Raw genomic sequence first — 18,976 nt, 5'->3', positions numbered from 1 at the left:
ACCCACTGCTTACTGAACTGGACATTTACAGCACCCTCATTTACCTTTTAAACTTAGAATCTTCTAACGAATTAAAAAGAAAATGCACAATTATAATCAAAGCTAAGGTTCTCAATCTCTGCTTGGAAGTGTAATTTGATTTACCGAGTGACTCCTGCAAACATCAGCAAAGTGAGCACAAAACCAGACCATGCTGGTGCCTGGGAGGTTGCTGGAGTTCTGGAGGCTGGGCAGGGAGCAGTTAAGGTGTTTTGTCAATTAAAAAATCATGGGAGGCATTCTGAGACTGTGAGCAGCACGAAAGGTTAAAGAGCACACTAATTTTAATTGCAATCTTCAGGCTTCAGAGTCAACCCACTAGGCGAAACTGGGTGGCCTGCATTTCTCTGATGCATCTCTTCTGGGCCTGCAAAATTGATGGCATTTTTCTGGGGTTCTGCTGTTTATATTTCTAATTTATTGCCTGGAATAGACTCAGATGATACAAACTTTTTTTTTATGCACCTAGAGCTTTTGGAGCATGGTCCTGTTGCTGAGTAGACTGCATTGCAAATTCTTTGGCTGCATCATCCTGAAACATAGGGGCACATCTAGGACATCTTCCAAGCCAGGCAGTGGCTCCTGCTTCCAGCAGGACTCCATTCTCCTTCATGTTGGACTGTTTCTGGAAAGACTCTGCACAGCAAGCGATGCATGTCCTTCCCAATTGGGATTCATCTGCACTGCTCAGTGCTTTCCATATAACATTTCGGTGAGTTGGAGACAAACTAAGTTGAGTGCTAGAATATTAAATTACTCTCAGATCTCAAATAACAGCAGACTGCTTTTATTGCTGGCTGTATTGCAGGATGAACTACATTAACAACTAGTCTATCCTCATCTTTGGACCAGAAGCAGGAGTCTTATCATGGTGGGAGATGCTGCTCTGATTAGGACTGTTGCTTAAATGAGCGTGTCTTATTTGTAGCTGGATCAGATTTCACTGTAAGTTACCACATGTTAAAAAATAAAGGTCCTGGCAGGCATGCATCCTATTCACACAATGATTCCTGCTAATTTTGGCATTAAAAAAAAACATCCCAGAAACAATGTCATTAAAAGCCCGATAACATAATTTAACAAAAATTTGTCAGGCAGAGTTTACAATGCTTCTCAAATCACTCGCTCATTCTGCAGAATTTCTCCGAAGTAAATTTAAGTCCTAGAAAATGAACAGACAGACTCTTTAAACTGCAAAAGTCACCTGCTATGTCTCACATATTTCACTGAGAGTTTAAAGAATAAAAAAAAGGCCAGCTTAAAAAATTTCACTACTGCAGAACATCTAAAAACTCCCATGGATGGTTTTTATTCCATCGTGTGCCACCTTACAGAGCACGGTAAGTCCAGGATATGTAGGTAATACACAAGCAACCTCTTGACTAGTTCAGTCATCGATAAATCTTATGAATTAAAGATGATTATGAATGAGCAGAACATTAACTTTTGGATTACCTCTACATTTTGGTAGAATGTGGGCCGGTTCTAAAAAAAAACAACACATCAACTGCCAATACAATAAGCAACTATTATCAAGAATCAAGGCCTTAATGTTACTTCTGTTTCATCATTTTTAAAGACCACCTGTGTTAGTTTCTGTATATTGAACTTCAAGAGAAGTTGGATTTTTTGGATCATTTCTTATGTTAAAAACAGAGCAGAATAAATTTCCATCTCCCAAAAATATATTCTTAAAATTGCTGTTCAAACTGACCAAAACATGAGAAGATATCGTTACTTTTTTCTAATTTACTTGTATAATTTTTTAATCAAATCTATGAAAATGAAGTTCATCACACATATAATGTAACACTGAATTAATGAAGGCAGATGCTTAAGTCTTGTTGCTGCCATATTTTTATAAATTACCATCAACATACCTGGTTATTTGCTCAATTTAGGCCTCCAATAATGGAAAATAAAAAAAAAATAACGTTTCTGTCAGGTACTCTGGGTCTATTCAAAGGCCTCTGATAACCACCTTGCCTGCTGAAAGCCTTCCCCACCAGTCTTAGCTATTGGTGCTGTCTCCCCATCTATCTGGGTGAGCCTGGAGCCAGCCTGGGGCACTGGGGATATGATTCCTTCTTGGACTCCTACGCCCTGTTCCAAGCTATATGAAGAGATAAAATAGTTGTGCAAAGAGAAATTCGGTATGAACTGTTTAACCGCAACTTTCAGGAGCCAAAAGTCCCAACCATCTTCTGTCACATAAAAATATTTATTAAGGGACTTGAGAAACAAGTTCTAGGAAACACCCTGTTACATGACCACTGCTGTGCACTATCTGCTTGGAGGAAGCAGCAAGCTACAGACCATCACTCCTCGCTGTCATGACCGTCATTAGGCGAGGTGGGGGATTCTGGGGCTCCCCTGGGGATGGGCTGCACAGAGCAGCTGCAGGAGAGGGGCTCTGATCCTGCCTCCTGTGAGTTTTAGGACCTCCTTACAGACAAGGGAAAAATTTGGCCCAAAATAATCAGTCTTACAACACTAAACATTTCTAATCTTTAACACTCAGAGTACCAACAACAGCTACAGAGTACCAGATAGTAGAGAGACTCCCTCTCAAAAAGGTCCTTGCGTAGAAGGAGGAGTGTGTATTAGCCAAATAAGCAGGTCCTGCTGCTAGTCCCCAGGATGGGCATCTTGCGAAAGACAAAGCCAGGAGGAAAAAAAAACTACACACATTTTGCTCTGAGGTCTTTGCATACAGGGCAGCGCTGGGGGTGGCAGGAGGAACTGTTAAAGTCAGTGCTGTCCACCAGCTAGAACAGAATAACCTTAATATAAATGTCCTCCAAGACACCATCATGCCAAGAATTTGCACTTCCAGGTGTGGCAGCCACTATCACAACGCTATATATCTTACTAAATGACCCCCTCACAATACACACGTACCGAGCAAATAACACTACAGAGCCAATCCATTCTCCTCTTCCCCCCGGGCTCTAAACGTTATGGCATGCAACTTCCATTTAGACACTGAGTGTGTTGCAAAACAAAGCGAGTTGCACTTAAAGAACTTTCAGCTGAGCTATGCTCCATAACCTGAAGTCTCAACATGCCCACAAGCGCAGTGCTCTCTGAAACACCAGCTCAGGAGAATGATGACTCTGTGGCACACTGCAGAACATCAAGTAAGTTAAAAGAAGTAAATACCAGAAAGCTAACGTTAAAGCTAGCTTGGCACTCAGATGTCTACACCAAGTTCCTTGGTTAAAGTTTCTGTAAGAAGATTGGCGCAATCCTAATCTCGAAGAAAGTGTGAGAAAGCTGCAAGAAGCTCCACCATAACGTTCAGCTCTTTAGGGCTCTGTTTTAGAATACTGAACTCAGGTTTAGGTGCTACTATTTAAAAGTAATTTGTCTAGTCCATTTAAAAGCAATTTGCCCAGCAGTAGCAAAACATGTAAAAATATGAGCATATTTAGTTTCACGTCTTCAGGACAGGGATGGCCTTCTGTTACTGGTGTAACCAGCACTGGTGCTTTGGAATTCTCATGTCGTATCCAAAAACACACTTAATAGGAGTAACAATGGATGAAAAAGATGAAAGAAGCAAATTGCCTAAAAAACACTCAAAGAAACAGACCGCCATAAAGAGCCAGGTAAAAGAGCAAGCACCGCTGGAGGCTTGCCAGGACTGGAAGAACTCCCTCCTTCCTTTACACAAAGGATACTCGTTCATTTCAATTTAACTGCATCCCTCAAGGCCCAAATGTCACTTTTAAAAGAAGTTCAGCCAAGTCGATAAGTCATTCTCTAATAAAAGGACAAAAGTGTTCACCGCAGGTAAGAGCAGCGGGTTCACACCAGGAGTAGTTACAGATTGAGACACAACTGAGATCGAGCACTCGGGCATCGCACCGGTGGTGAGCTTAGATCAAGCTCAACAGACACGTTGCAAGGGCTGGGCTGGGACTAGCGAACATCTAACGGGCCATGCCAGCAGCCAGCAACCGCGACCTGGCAAGCCAGCAAGGACGTTCTGCTAGAGGTTGTGGCAAGTCTTTAAAAAGTCACGACTTTTTCCTTGTTCACAGTTCCTAATTAACAACAGCACCTTATTAAAATTAAAAACAAACAAAGCAAAACTGATGCCAGTCAGCCCTGAGAAAGCACTCAAATGCTTTACTATCAAGAGCTGCAACCTCTCCTTACACCTCAATTCAGACAGGGAGTCTGCTACTTACACCTGAATCTTCTACACCTTACCTTTTTATTTTGTCCTTCTGATTGAACATAAAAACAGACGTTTAAATACTTACACTCCAGTCTTCTCTTCTTTCATACACCCTCCTTGTCTGTCTAAACCACCTTAAACACATCTGATACAAAGTACGCTACCACTTGAACGTCTCTGTTCCAACTCATCTGGCAAATGCACAGGATCAGCCAACATGACTAGGTTGAGGCTTTAAGGCCTAAATAGCTAAAAGGACTAGCCTTTGAGACAATCTAGTTTTTCAGACTCAATATTAAGAGTAGCAAAACAGCATAAAGTGGGACAAGGCCAGTTCATGTTTGACAGCTCCAAGCTGTACGAGGCAACTTGTGCTCTGAGGATGTTGGGCATTGTGCTTCATTAGGAAACAAAATATAAGCTTTCCACTCCATTAGGAATGACTTTAGGAGTGAAAGCACATAAGACGACGACTCACCTCATCAACAATGCACTGCAATAACTGGAGAGGCTGCAATGGAAAGAAGAGAGGGAAAAAGTATTAGCCTATATGCAATATCTTTACAGTGGAGTGGAAAGAAAAAATCATTAATGCAATAAAATATAGCAAGATTAATCAACAGCAGCAAACTCTTATAAAAACATTGATGCTCAGGATGTTCTATTATTTCTAATGGTACCTAATCTAATACAGGCAGTTAAAGGTTTGCATTTTCTTCAAAATGCAATTTGCTAAGTTTAAAACAAGGCATTCAAGCATGCAGAGGAAGCAGCCATCAGGAAAAAGAAAAGTGAATTTTTTTCTGAACTCATAAAGCTTACCATTAAAGATCCCTGGTTTTTCTGAATCTGAAAAAAGGCAATATGTAATTAGCATGTCATAATCAAAATGACTCACTTGGACACATTATGATCACTGAGAGAAAATTATTGCATCGCTGGTGGCAATTTGTGGGCATGTGTTAACACAATTTACATAATGAAAATACACAAATGTTAATAGCTCGCTTCTCATTTATAGGCGAAAGTCAGCAGAATGTTAATTTCACACAACACTTTTTAGTACCCTCCAGGTTGTATTAGAATAGGAAGAAAAACCATAATCCATTTCAAAAGGCTGTTTACGATTCAGATATAAATAATGTTTTATATTGCTAGATTGTGAACACTGGGCTTAATGTTGCAATCATTGCTAATGTTATGAAGCTCACTCTTTTTAAATTAAAAACCGATTTATTTAAAATTGAAATTAAATCATAGTCAGAAATTAGAATTTTGGATTACTGCCAGACTCAGCTCGCAATCGCTTTTTTGTGAAGAAAACTTTAATTATGTGGTTGAAGTATCTGCCGCTACTCAGGAAAGCTTTTAATACTCCACTTTTACCCAAGTTTCTTATATATTCCAACCCAGTTTTACTTTGACTCTAAGTAGAACGTCGCCATCTGTGAGGTGGAAAGTTTGATGAACTTTGTGTTGTTTTAAATGGCAAAGGGAAGACTTGCTACCAGTCGTCTCTGAACCCTTCTAAATTTCTTACCATCAGTTTGGTTGGGAAATTAATTAGTTTGTAGTAACGGACCACTCAATCACCTACAGAGAGCTACAAAATATTTTGGCCCATATTAGCAAAGTGCCTTTTGATTACAAAAAGAAACAAAGGCAGAATTACAATACAAACAATTAAATACAAAACAGGGAGCAGGTACTTACGACGAACTATTTGACCGAATTAACGGATGCTAGCATTCTGATCGTTTGTATACGCATACCATTTCTAATGGGTGTGGATAATTAATTACTTATTTTTCCCAAACAGACACAAAGTTGCTTGCATCCCAACATAATCACAACGCAAACAGAATGCAGTCTTTAGTGGAAACGTTGTCTTCTGTTCTAACACAGTTTGCTTGGCTTGCCCCTTACATTTAATATTCTCTGCTGTATAGTGCCATGATGATGAATGTTGTAGGGCTGCCATCAGCTTTGGAAGCGCTCTCCCCCAGTACCCAGCCAGAGGCACGATCCTACAGTAATACTTTACAGGTAGTAAAATGTAATATAGAGGAGGTTGAAAACTAGCACCAAGAAAAAAACTGGTATTATGCACGTGAAGTCTTTCAATACAGTGTAAGTAGTAAACAAATATACACATAAACTTTATGTGTAAAATTCAATTTTTTCCAGGGAAGAAATTAATAAATAGATAGAAATCACCCATTATATTTTTAATGGTCAATGTCAATCTATTACAATTCAATAGAATAAATTTGCTGTTTCGCATTATTGCTAGTAAGCAAAATATTTTGTGGCTAGAAAAGCCTTTTTTTCATACTTCACTTTCAGATGCTAAATGACAAAATAGACTCTGCTTATTCAATAGGGATGATTCTGAGCTCCTTTAGATCACTGCACATGAATAGGTGTTTCAGTTTTTCATCAGAACAGAGTATCAGTCACATTTCTTTACAGGAAAAATAGATCTTGTCATGAAAAGGAATAGAGGTGGGATCGTCTATAGTAGCCTCAACACAGATACGATTACATCCAATTTCAGAACAAGATTTAAAATATTATTTCTAATAAAAGCCCTGAATGCTTCTAATGGAAAATAAGGCAACAAAAATCGAGGTATTACAGAATTCTTTCTGCGACATTTCAACCACCCACCAGAGCAGCAGGCCTGGCTTCTGAGCGAGGGAGAGACGTGTGCTTGCTCACATACACATTGTTACCAGATTTTATTACACAATTTTGATGGCAACATATTATTTTGAGATCATCTTCATAAATTTTGCATTAAGGTAGCTGTGCCAGTACCTGGAATTGATTCAAAATGCTTAAGACACTCAATTACTTTTTAACACTGTTACCCGATGTAATGACATATCTGCTATTTCCCTTGCATTTGATGATGCAACATCATTGTAATTGATTCATTTTCTCAATTAAATAAAGCTACTGCGCTTTCCTCTATGTGAATGCCACAGAGGCTCCCGAGTTGGATGTATTACCTATTTTCTCTGTCTCAGATATATTGCTTGTAAGGCTGCACTGTGTTCCTCTGTTAACTCCACTAGAAAATGTAATGTTACTGTCATATTTTTCAAGTTCTGAACAGCAATGAACTTAGCTGTATTTATATTAGGCATATTTTTCACTGTTAAAACTATGTTGTTTACCTTTTCCGAGATCACATTATTGGGCAGCCTCTGCAGCTATAAAACAAACCTAACTGACGACAACTTCACAGTCGGTGCTTCTCCTTTTGCACACAGTTCATGAAAAAGTGAAGCATCCAGTTTTATAGCACATTAAGAACAGTTTTAAAAGTACTCAACATAAAATGTTTTATCTTCCTGTTCACCCGGCTCTGCCTTTCCCGTCCCCAACAGCCCGGTTTTCGTGCACTGCAGGGAGATAAAAAGTTTAGGAGGCAGGTCAGTCTCGAGTGATTGCAGCGCAGTGGTTGCAGCTCGAAAGCTTGAGCATTTGGCCCACCGCATGCCCTGGGTGCTCGGAAAAAAATGAGATCTGGAGGAAGGAGACTGTAACTGTGATGGCGTCACATGAAGAATTCTGAAGGGTGAAATGGCAGCGGTGACACAACTGAAAACCCTGCTTGAAAGGATGACCAAAAGGGCACAGCATGCCCCCTTGAAAGTATAGAGGAATGCCTTGGTGCGCTCCTGGAAAATTCGTTCCCACCTCGGAAAGGTCACATCAAGACTCTCACCAGCAACTAAGAAGGCTTTAAAGGCTTCTCAAACGCAACTGGAATTGTGCGAATTTGCAGAATTAGATCAGCAATTTGATGTTTCTGAATCTGTGTTTTATTTGCCATGTTTTCTCTGTACTTACTGCATGTGATAATGTGGAACTTGAAGATGCAGGGAAAATGATAAATAAATCTATCACATTAATGGTCTGTTTCTCAGGTCATGAAATATCAGTGGTATTTGGATAAACCACGCTACAAAGCACATTCTCCAAATGGCAATTTTTTTTAAGGTTGGTTAAAAATGCAAAAGTTTGCCTCCTGCTTCATCTACTATTTAATGAGTGCCTCTGGTTATGAAAAGCAACTTTTTTCAGACCATCAGGTTATATTCCTGTCTCCATGGAGATACTTTGGACGGGAAGTGGCTGAGAAGACCTCTACCATTCCTTTCACATTATATTCACAAGCACAATCAACGAAACTCAAATGAATCCACCCCGGGTAACTTGGAGGAGTCACTAGCTATAGCTTTAATTTTCGCTTTTACTCTCTGGAATTAGGACTTGCCCTGGAGCTCTTGTTTGAGAGATTTGCAGGTGACCCAGGGTTAGATCTTCCCATATCAATTAACAAATTTTCTCTTTACATATATACTGCTGTTCAAGCTAGCGATTCCCCCATCCTTTTTTTTTTTTAATCGAAAAATATATACACCAACAAATCATACAGTTACGATTTTTAAGGGAGGCTTTGCTGTAACTTTTCCTATTCCAGGGATCAACAGATTTCAGAAGTACATATAACTTATTTATAATATTTATTAATGAAGGTTACATTTTATTGAGAGGCAGAAACAACAATGATCATCTCCTACTGACAAATGACCAACGTACACTTGCCTCGTCTCTGCCCTGGTATGACTGGAAAAGGAATTTGTAAGTGTACTTTCCATTCAGTCACCCCACCATGAGTTTTACCCTTCCTCTGGAAGGGAGACAGGATCTTCAGATATATTTTACAAATTCTTGAAAAATTGGAATTGGTTAAACTTTTGGAAGAATTGAAAGCATCAAATCCGGTCAGATTGACCCCTCTAATCTGTTCCTGACCTTCTGAACAGCCCCCAAAACAATCAGTGCATTTTGCAAATGGCAAACTTCAATCACTGCCACAAAACAGAAGACAAAAAAAAAAAAAGAATAAAAATAATTTCAAAATAAAAAAAAGACAATTCACAACAACCTTAATATTAAATATATTCTTACAATTATATTGTGCTGCTTTTCCCAGAGGTCTGCAAGCAAATTTATATAAAGAGATTATTTCATCCACCATTGAACTGCAGCCACTTCTCACAGAAATCTGTTTACCAGAGTTTAGTAACACAATTCAACAAACCGGGCATGAAAAACTGCACACTGTTGAAATTATGGAGGGAACGTAAGAAGCCAACAATAACCACCACACCGGAGTGGGACCAGGAGGCTAATGCTAACACATTCCTCTCGATCAGCAGGAATAGGGGACAAGCAAATCTTTGGAAAAAGTGTAAATTTAGCAACGCACTGTTTAAGGGCTTTTTCTATATTGCAGAAAGTACAGCATGTAAAACACAAAGGATGGTCAACTAGAAACCTAATAAAGGTATGGGTTTTAGTGCTAACCATGTTTAATTTTAATGTCACCCACGTTCATCAAGTTTAGCAAAATGACTACCATGCTAATAGAGAGGAATACCCAGAGAACCTGGAGGACACTGCAGAGCAGGAAAACCAACCACAACTGAGCAGGAATAACATCACGATGTCATAAAAAAAAGGGCCAATTTCCACAGGGAGATGTCCAAGGAGGGGACGGCCTGAGGACACATGAGGTAACCCTCTCCCCACACAGCACAGGAGTGCTGCATCTGAGCCTGTCTAACCCCGGAGAGCAGTGGGCAGCTGGAGGAAGTTCAAAGAAAAGCCCCAAGCACAGTCAGAAACCTTGAAAGGACAGGCTGACAAAAATTGGGGTCTTTAGACTAAAGACAGAGCAAGGAGGACACAGCCACCAAGGCTCCTGCATCTGTTCTCCATGTTGTTGCACTCAGCAAGCACTATTCCCTGCAGTGAGGAAAACCTTTCTAATAATAAAGCACAGGGACGCATCATCTAAGGAAACAGGAGAGCCTCCAGTACCAGAAGTGTTGAAGAGCAGCAGATGAATATCCATCAGCCCTGTCCCTCCTTGTAAAAAGAGTTACTGCAAGTCCTTTCTAGCTTGAATGGAACCAGGTAAAAACATCAATGGTTAAAGCCTGTCACTGGAACCTACCTAGAAAAATCCTGGGCTTTTACTGATAGGCTGTAAAATCAATTGTGATCACAACAAATGATGCAATTCAAGGGATATCTGAAAGGAAATAGCTCAGAGAGGCAAACATGCAGGTATACAAGTGGAGCTTTCTAACTAAATCGAGGCGCTGAGTGGGTCTGGACAATGAAAGGCACCACGCTATGCAAGGAGCACCCTCTCCTACGTCTTTTGATCGCCCACCATGGCTAGCATCACAGTCCCTCGTGGATTAGACACATGGCTCTGCGGGGCTGGCAGAAGAACTGCTGCCATGGAAGGGAGACGCTCTCCTGGACCTCTAAACCTTTCATGCTTATCCTGGGCTTGGGAGCTCTTCACTACATTGAGCAACCATTGCCCGGCAGAGGAGGACGAGCTGTGCCCGTGGTAAGAAGGCCAGCAAGGTGGAGGGGGGGGTCTGTTCCTCTTCAGCTCCTGGCTCACCTGGAAGAGCCTGAGGCCTCCTCATCCCAGCCAGCAGAGATGTATGGTTTCAGTAAACCCACTGACAGTGCCTAAGTGGCCTCCCGAAACAACCAGCAACAAAAACTGTGCACCTACCACTAGCTTCCATCCGAGGGACGGCCCGATCCGCCGGGGATAAGTTCTCGTTTGGGAAATTACCCCGTGGCACCCACTGAGGGGATTGTGACCGGGAGGGAGGGTTCCTTCCGCGCACAGCAGGAACATCTCCCCTCCAACAGCAGCACCGACTCGTGCAGGTGTTACATGTTTGGAAAAATATCTCAAAAGAAATTTCATATTCCCCCCCCGCCCCGGATGCCTTTTTCCCTCTTGGTTAAGAAGCTCTCAGGGCAAACATCACCTCACTTCAGGATCTTACTCAACTTAGACAAAAAGGCCCCAGCTGAGGCAGCCCTACGTTGTGAAGGCAAGAGAGTAACAGCATGGATTATTGCATTAAGGGTTTCTTGCATTAAGCCCTTTTCTTAGTCAAACAATAAAAATTGTGACAATAAAAAAAAAGGGGGGGGGGTGACAATGTCGTAACCCGCAGGAGTTAACACGCATACAGCAGTCCTTCAGGACCATGAGCTAACAGCCCACTCAGAAAAAAAAACAGCTTTAACTAAGTTTCCTACATTTCCAAGCTTGAGCATAGTATCCAAACATTAATTTTCCTTTCCTTTTTTATTTTTTAAATTGGACAGGAAGATTAAAATAAAAATTATAAGCATGTCTTGATGCTTCGGATTCCTAACATAAAAAATGTGTTAAAACCTATGCATTTAAAAAAAAAAACAACCACATATCTGGAAAAACTAAAACTCCATTCAAATTTTACAGCAAGTTTCTGATATTAAAATCAAATTTAAATACAAATGTATTCCTGGTAAAGGGAAAAAAAAAAAAGAAAAAGAAAAATTTGTCCAAAGCACATTATCTAAAGAATGATGTATATGCTGTGAAACCTATGTTAAGAAATTGTTAGGAGTTTAAAATATTAGCAGATGACAAAATATTTTTGGTGATTTCTGGACTCTATTATAAAAGCAACAATATTTGCACAAATCTGTGATATTTAAGATATTATAAAAATGTAATTGGAAAAAATCACTATTTTGGCATTAGCATTTGAACAGTGTATAATGTCTTTTAAATGGTTAGATATAATGATATATGTGGAACATAAGACGTTTCTTTCTTACCAGGAAACGTGCTGTAACCAACCCTCAATTTATTCTCACAAAATAAATGAATGCTTAAAGGATGTTTCTGTCAATTGAAAAAACAACAGTAAAATGGCTATTTTGCATGCCAAGTAAAACTAAATATTTTTTTCCTTGACAACCTGCTTACATTTAAAGGAAACCAGGCCAAATTTGGTCAATAGTATGGATTACATATAACAAAAAGAATCTTAGCCCATGCTAATACAGGGATCAGAAAGCAGCAACTTCATTTAAAACCATGCAATTATTTAGCAAACTAAGATATAGCAAATAAATTAATCTGTTTTAAATGGAAGCGCTTGCACAGTAGCTTTTTGACCTATAATTAAATCTTACTTGCAGAAATCACAGCGAGGGCAGAATTTGCTGATGAAAAGATAAAAACAAAATCTTGAAAAAAAAGGAAAAAAAGAAAAAAAAAAACAAAATAAAAACAGCTTTGGCATCATAAATCAAAAAGCATTTGCAAAGATTTTTTCCTGCTGAAAAAAAAAACAAGCCGCCTATATCCCAAAGCTGGGGTAAGCCTGCATCGTCCCCTGCTCTCCATGGAGCAGAACTGATTTGCTCCAGCTGAGGATCTGGCCCAGAGCTCGCAGCACACACTGCAGCGTCTCTCTGGCGCTTTTTATGTGCTGGGGATTGGTAAAAGTACAAACCTTTCTCTAACAGGAGGAGCAAAAAGATTTCTCTCACTGAGGATTTTTGGCTGTATATTTTCTTATAAAGGAAACCAATGGCAAGTCTATAGCGAACGCTTTCTTGGGCTATAAAATTTTCTATTATCCACTTATGTTTTCTTTGCACTGGGATTTAAGAATGCCTCTTCATTGAGACGAGCAATATGTCATCATTTTGTTGACCTAACAGGCCTGACAGTCCTGTCTCTCCGAGTTAGGGACACTGCTGCTCTGTGCTCACATTGCTGGTAGCAGGAAGGTAGAGAAGCTGGGAGAATAAAAAGAAGGGAAAAATCTAACTATAGCTGGGTTCCTCGCTAATTCATCTCCATTATTTATCATGCTGCAAAAACAAACTCGTTATATTAAAAAAAAAAATTAAATTAAGGTCTGTCTGACTTTCGGTACGTTTTGAAATAACTTATTTGAATACTCGGATTATGTATTTTAACAAATATCATCTTCTGTGTTCATCATTCCTCTTGTCTTTTTGATCTTTTTTTTTTCCTACTTATCATGTTCTTTATTTGAAACAGATTTTTAACAGATAATCTTGATCGTTATAACAATATCTTGCTTGCATTTTATTCAAATAATTCTTAAAAACAGCTTAAAAAGCCGTTTGGAATAACATCAAGCTCTCCATCAATCAAACGAAAAAATTCCGCTGGCGGTTGTATAAACATCAGATCAACTCTGATGTCTTCAAGGATTTCAGAGTGAACCATAAAAAACTCCATTAACTTCTGACAAAGAATGCAAATTAATCACAACATGGGGTGAAATGAAATTAAAGGCTCTTTTCTAATCAATGACAAGGCAGGATGAAATATTTGGTAGTCGGGCTCCCCGCGCGCGGGGCCGCCCGGATGCTCGCACGCTCCCCGCGCGGCCGGGCGCAAGGTGCAGCACGGCCCCGGCCACTCGCCCCCGGAGCTATCTGCTTACAAGTCGCTGAGATCCACAAAACACACTAATCATCTGAATCTCAGGTGCATCCAATTTGTTATTCACACTCTCCGGTGCCAGTGAAAAGCCTGGCGTAGACAGATGCACCAGGAACCTTAAATGACAGTTTTGGCCTCCGGAAGTGCGATCGCTACAGCAAAATCTAGTACAGCCTCCAGGTGAAATGTCTGGAGCTCCATATGGAGCAGGGAAAATTAACAACAAGATGAAAATCGCTGTAGCAGCGGGGAGCCTGAATTTTTTTTCGAAAAAAAAAAATAAAAAAAATTTAAAGATGAGGAAAGAGAAGTAATAAATTAATGGGGTGTGAAAACATTCAAAGCTTTACAATACCGGGGGCACTATTTGCTCAGATTTGGGGGGGGGGAGGCGGGGTGGGAGGGTGCGGACGGGGAGGCAGGATTTTTTGTTTTTTAAACTTCGGGTCATTTTCATGTAATTTATTAACCGAGGCCTGGAATTGTAGCCAAAGGAAGGAAAACATTTCTCTAAATGCAGAAGTGTCTTAAATACAGTGGTTGTGACGTGCGCCTCCCTATAGCTGATTAAATCCTCGGCAGCTGAGTGCTGCCGATTTCTTTGGAATATTTCCCTAATGGATGCAGCGTCCTTTTAACATCCCTGCTTTGTATAAAGTTTGACTACAAGCCGAGAATATTTAGTGGGCAATTCTTTTCATTTCTCCTAAATTGCATTATCATTAAACAAGCCATTGCCCCCATCATGTCTTTGTACAATATACTGAATTTGAATCTCTGTGATTAACTGTACATCTCGCAGCCTCTTCAGCCACTGCACATCTTTGGGGTTCCAACTTAAAATTTATTTAAATATGCTGGGAGGTTTCACGGCCTTTTGTTAATATTTTTATTTATTTTTTACAGTTCTTTCTGCAGAGATGTGTATGTCGCCATCAAAATCAAATAAATTAAGTTTAGACTTTTAAAAGAAATTTGGAACTTTTTTGTATGTGCTTTCTTCACCTATCTGAAAGGCTAAGCATGCTATGTGCTAGGCTTGGTGAAAGGGTTTTCCTTTCCATTTTAAATGTTTACACAGGAAAGAACTTTACTCAAAAGAGTTTGTTTTTCCTGTGCATGTGTGTGTATGCACGTGCACCATTCCTATTAGTTTTAATAGAGTTGCACATCAGGGGAAGAATATACCCCTAAGTGCTTACTTGCGTATCTACAGAAAATCCTACGGGTGTCATACACTACTTCTTCCAAAAGGAATTTTACATCACAGCAAACAAGCAATAGCACATTGCAATACCACGCCAGGAAAACAAACAACAAATACATGAAAACCATTAACCATTTTTGAAATTCACTACATTTTAAGGATTAGTGTTTCCTTTGCAAAGTTTTTATAGTGGGAAAGACTGTTCTAATCATTACTATTTCTTATTTTCTTGTACAGGTCACTACCGGTGGCATTTAGCTACAGATTACGAAATAAACTGCATATTAAGACATCAAAAATAATCCTAAACACACCCAAAAGCAACTCTACTTACATGAGTAGTTGCTTGTATCCTTAAGAGCTTTCAAGACAAGATGTTAACATAAGATTAAATAATGATAACGTGACAAATAAGTGGTAGCAAAATAAATGCTTATAAAACACATGGAAAATGAGAAGTGCTAAATTCTATCATTAAAATATTCTACTAAAGGCCAGGAAGAAAAAAAATCATCCTTTAATCTTTCTGGCATATTGCAGGAGTCCTGAATTTCCACACTACAATGATTCCCCCTATAAATCTTATTCATTTAAACTGAATTTATACACACCATTTGTCTGTGTCTTAAAAATAGGGAAAAAGGGGAAAAATATTTTTTTTTCAGCTACAGCTGGAGACAAATGTTCATTTGCAAGAAAATTCAGGTGTTCTCAAACACGTATTCATACTTGACATTTTTAGAGAGAAGTTCAAGTTATTTAGGGACAAATACTGTGAGCACACACACTATTAGTTTCAATCACTTGAATAAACCCACTGACATGAGGAGAATTTACTCAAGTGAGTGACTGCAGGATCAGGTCCTTACATGGGGAGGAAAAAATATATATAGACTTAAAAAAAAACAAACACCAAAACATTATGGATTATCCACTTAATCACAGTGAGTTGCTAAGGGTTTTTGTGACCAACTTTGTACATACACATCTAAAATACGTATTCTTCACATAAAAATCCTTATGAAAAGCAGTTGCTTGAAAACCTTAATAGCTTCATTTTAAAGTTTCACCTCTTCAACTGTTTTACATTAAAAAATATATACAATTTCATGGACTACTGACTTGCCAAATATTCTTTTACAAACCCGGTCTGTTTTTTAATTAGAATAGCAAAAAAAGATCTTAAACTAGCAATCGTGTTTTGTTCCCAATTCCGAAAAAAATTTTTTTGTCTGGAATCACATGCAATATATGCGCTCTAACTTCTTTTCCCAAGCTCCAACACCTCCGTGAACAGAAGGTTATCTTGTGTTCCACATCACGTTGATTTAGAGGTATAACACACTACTCCCAACGAGCATCAAGACACTCAATGAGCACAAGTGAGTATGCCAGCGCGTGGAGGACACTTCAGTACAAGAGCTTCTTTTTTTTAACCCTCTCTCAAATGAGAGGGTTCATTTCAAAATATGGCTAAAACACGCAACGTATGCTCTGGTAACCAGCTACAGCTCGCTCTCAGTCCATAAACATTTTCCATAGGAGATGAGAAAGCAAGAATTCAATGTATTTCCACATACGCAAAATCTTTACAAGTCCATAAAAGTGTCAGGAGAATTTGCTTAAAACAGCTTATAAAAATGGGAGAGAGAATGAGTCCCAGCCTATTATTCAATAACCATGTTTGTGAGGCATCTGCATAATCTAACCATGCATAAATTAGTATGTGTATTACAACAGTTATTTGCATAATAATAGCAAGTTAATAGATGCTTAAAGAGCACAGACCAACACCACCTTTAAATCAGACATGCCTCCAGGCACTCTGATCTGTATAGACCAAGATGCAGAAAACAGTGTTCATAAAACACACAAAAACATAAAAACCACATTCAAATAATTCATTTTAGTCCCTGGACACTTCACTTTTTCCCCTCTCCCAGGAAAGAATAATTTGAAGAACCACAGAATGGTTTGTTACTATGAATTCTAACATCTATCTTGCAATAAGAATTTAAAGTAATCATCAAACCTATTTCTGGACTGGCTGTTTTGTTCAGAGCTTCATGTTTTTTCAAGCATACAAAGTAAAATGTTATACAGTAATACAGCACATTGGCCTAACCGTCGCCAAGTTGGAAATAGTTTTACCACTGGCTTCAGTAAAACTGAGTTAGGTCAGTGAGAAGTCAGAAAATATCAGTATGTAAATAAAATACTAATACTAGGTCCTCTTAAAAAGGAGGATCCAGAACCATTTTACATATTCCATTCACACTATATTTTTTATTTGGAAGAATTTTATATCATTGTACCACTATTCAAATCTGGAATTGAAAAATAAAAATACAAAAAAGGAGTAGATGCATTTTCCTGGCATCAAAAGTACATACGGGATTATTTTTTTTTTAATCTCACAAAAAAACAATCATTAACATCATCATAATTTTCCTTCTCTCCAGGGAAAAGAAAATCTAGAGTTTGGGGAAAAAAAGAAAAAAAAATCAATAGAGACTTCTAAATGACTCCTTCAAGATACCACTTTTCAATTTAACAGGACAGATTTATTTGTATGTGGCTCAAATGTTCACAATTGCTCTCTGCACCTTCATACATAGGAATGAATGTCACAGTGGCAAACAGCAGTAATGAACAATCTTACCTGAGGATATGGAAACCTCCCAAGAGCAAGCTGGGAAAGGAAATAATATTTGTCTAGTTATATAGATTTGCATGGAGGGCACATTTTCTTAAAGAGAGAAAAGTACTCAACTCTTACTATTGTATAAATTGGAAAATGCCAGCAAAAATAATTCTGAAAGCACACAAAGAGCTGCATTTAGAATGGAGCCATTCACAACAATTACTCCTTGTTTTACATTTCTGAATATTTCTGTATTTCTCAAGCTCTTGTCTGTAGCACTTAGCAACGCTGTTTGATGCCCAAGTTCCTGAGGACTCTCTAAATTAAACCAGTTCAGCCTCAATGGTGAGGCCAACGACACTGACCTTTACTGATAATTATCTGCAATGAACGGGTATTGTAGAGCGTGCACTCAACTCCCGAAGTCCTTCCCTAACAGGCTCAGAATAAAATCTGGGTTATATAGCTGAGGTTTGTTTCCTTATTGGTGTCAAATCCAGCTAGGAACCTGTGAGTGGGATCTGGAGAGAGATCATGGCACCTGCAGTACGACACATTGTCTTTTCTTCACATCTACTTTCACCATGTGAACTGAACGTGTTGCTCAGACTGCTTTAGAAGTCACTCGATGCATTATGAGTGTATCCGCTAGTATTGGTATCAGACACAACAGTATTAACATCGCCATAATGCCATAGCTTATAATTATTCCATGATAAACCCTTTGTTTGATACAAGACTAGGTTTTCCCCACTGGCATCTGAACCTTTGAAACAATTCCAGCAAAATACAACCGGTCTATTTTGTCTACCATTTAGTGACAGACAAGGGCTTTCAGAGTTGACACAGACTCCCCCAAAAGTGCATTTGGAGCAGTTACCCTCCTGTTGTGCCCTGCTTTCCAGAGCAGCCCACCTCTCTCCACATCTCCCAGAGGAGCCACAGGCTGGTGAGCTTCACGCCACTACCGCTAACTTGGTGATTCCTTCCCTCACCCAGCCTCAGGAGGCGGCCCACCAAAAAGATATGGACACACTACTATCATTGATCTGTCTGTGTGATGAACTAGGTATATTCATGTCAGACCGAGTGACAGAGTCAGTGCTGAAGGTCTAAGCCACCGTGTCGTGTAATGCAAAGGCCGATGCCTGTGCTGGGTGAAAGCTGCTCGCTGCACCCCTACTGCCGCTGTTACGCGAGCTCTTCAGTGCCACGGTTACTTGACCTGCAGTGAGGCAGCTGTGCTAACCTCTGATGAAATTTCAGCCTGGCTGGCAGCACAAAACCACCTTAAGTATTGAACAATGAAGCACAGACGGAGCTGGAACAAGGTGGGGAAGTGGTGAAGAACACAGACGTACTTGAGCCTCATCAGGACAGGAAAAGGGTCCTGAGAAGGCAATAAGGAGAAGCTGACGGCATGAATGGAAGCAACCAAGCAACAGAGGAGATGGTGCCCTTTCTGCAATTCCAGCAGCTGACCAAACCTACTACTGTATTAGACATTTGGCTGTGAGCCTT

At 39.4% G+C, this 18,976-nt stretch overlaps 1 protein-coding gene across 3 annotated transcripts in view; it reads right to left on the bottom strand.

The window, feature by feature from the left end:
• Nucleotides 1-18,976, bottom strand: part of MAP2K5 (mitogen-activated protein kinase kinase 5) — a 130,115-nt gene that overhangs the window by 30,722 nt on the left and 80,417 nt on the right. Inside the window, exons 17-20 of one of the 3 annotated variants that reach the window (XM_035569423.2) lie at nucleotides 17,474-17,503; nucleotides 7,567-7,635; nucleotides 5,048-5,074; nucleotides 4,704-4,736 (exon numbers count right to left, since the gene is read on the bottom strand). In XM_035569423.2, the coding sequence (XP_035425316.1) occupies nucleotides 4,704-4,736; nucleotides 5,048-5,074; nucleotides 7,567-7,635; nucleotides 17,474-17,503 (159 nt within the window). The remainder of the gene's footprint in view (nucleotides 1-4,703; nucleotides 4,737-5,047; nucleotides 5,075-7,566; nucleotides 7,636-17,473; nucleotides 17,504-18,976) is intronic. The other 2 variants (XM_035569425.2, XM_035569424.2) reach the window with 2 other exon arrangements.

Source organism: Cygnus atratus, chromosome 11, assembly GCF_013377495.2.
Source record: "Cygnus atratus isolate AKBS03 ecotype Queensland, Australia chromosome 11, CAtr_DNAZoo_HiC_assembly, whole genome shotgun sequence".
In the NCBI taxonomy this organism is placed as follows: Eukaryota; Metazoa; Chordata; class Aves; order Anseriformes; family Anatidae; genus Cygnus; species Cygnus atratus.
Note: the sequence above shows the minus strand (reverse complement) of the source record. Positions and strands in the feature narration are given on the sequence as shown.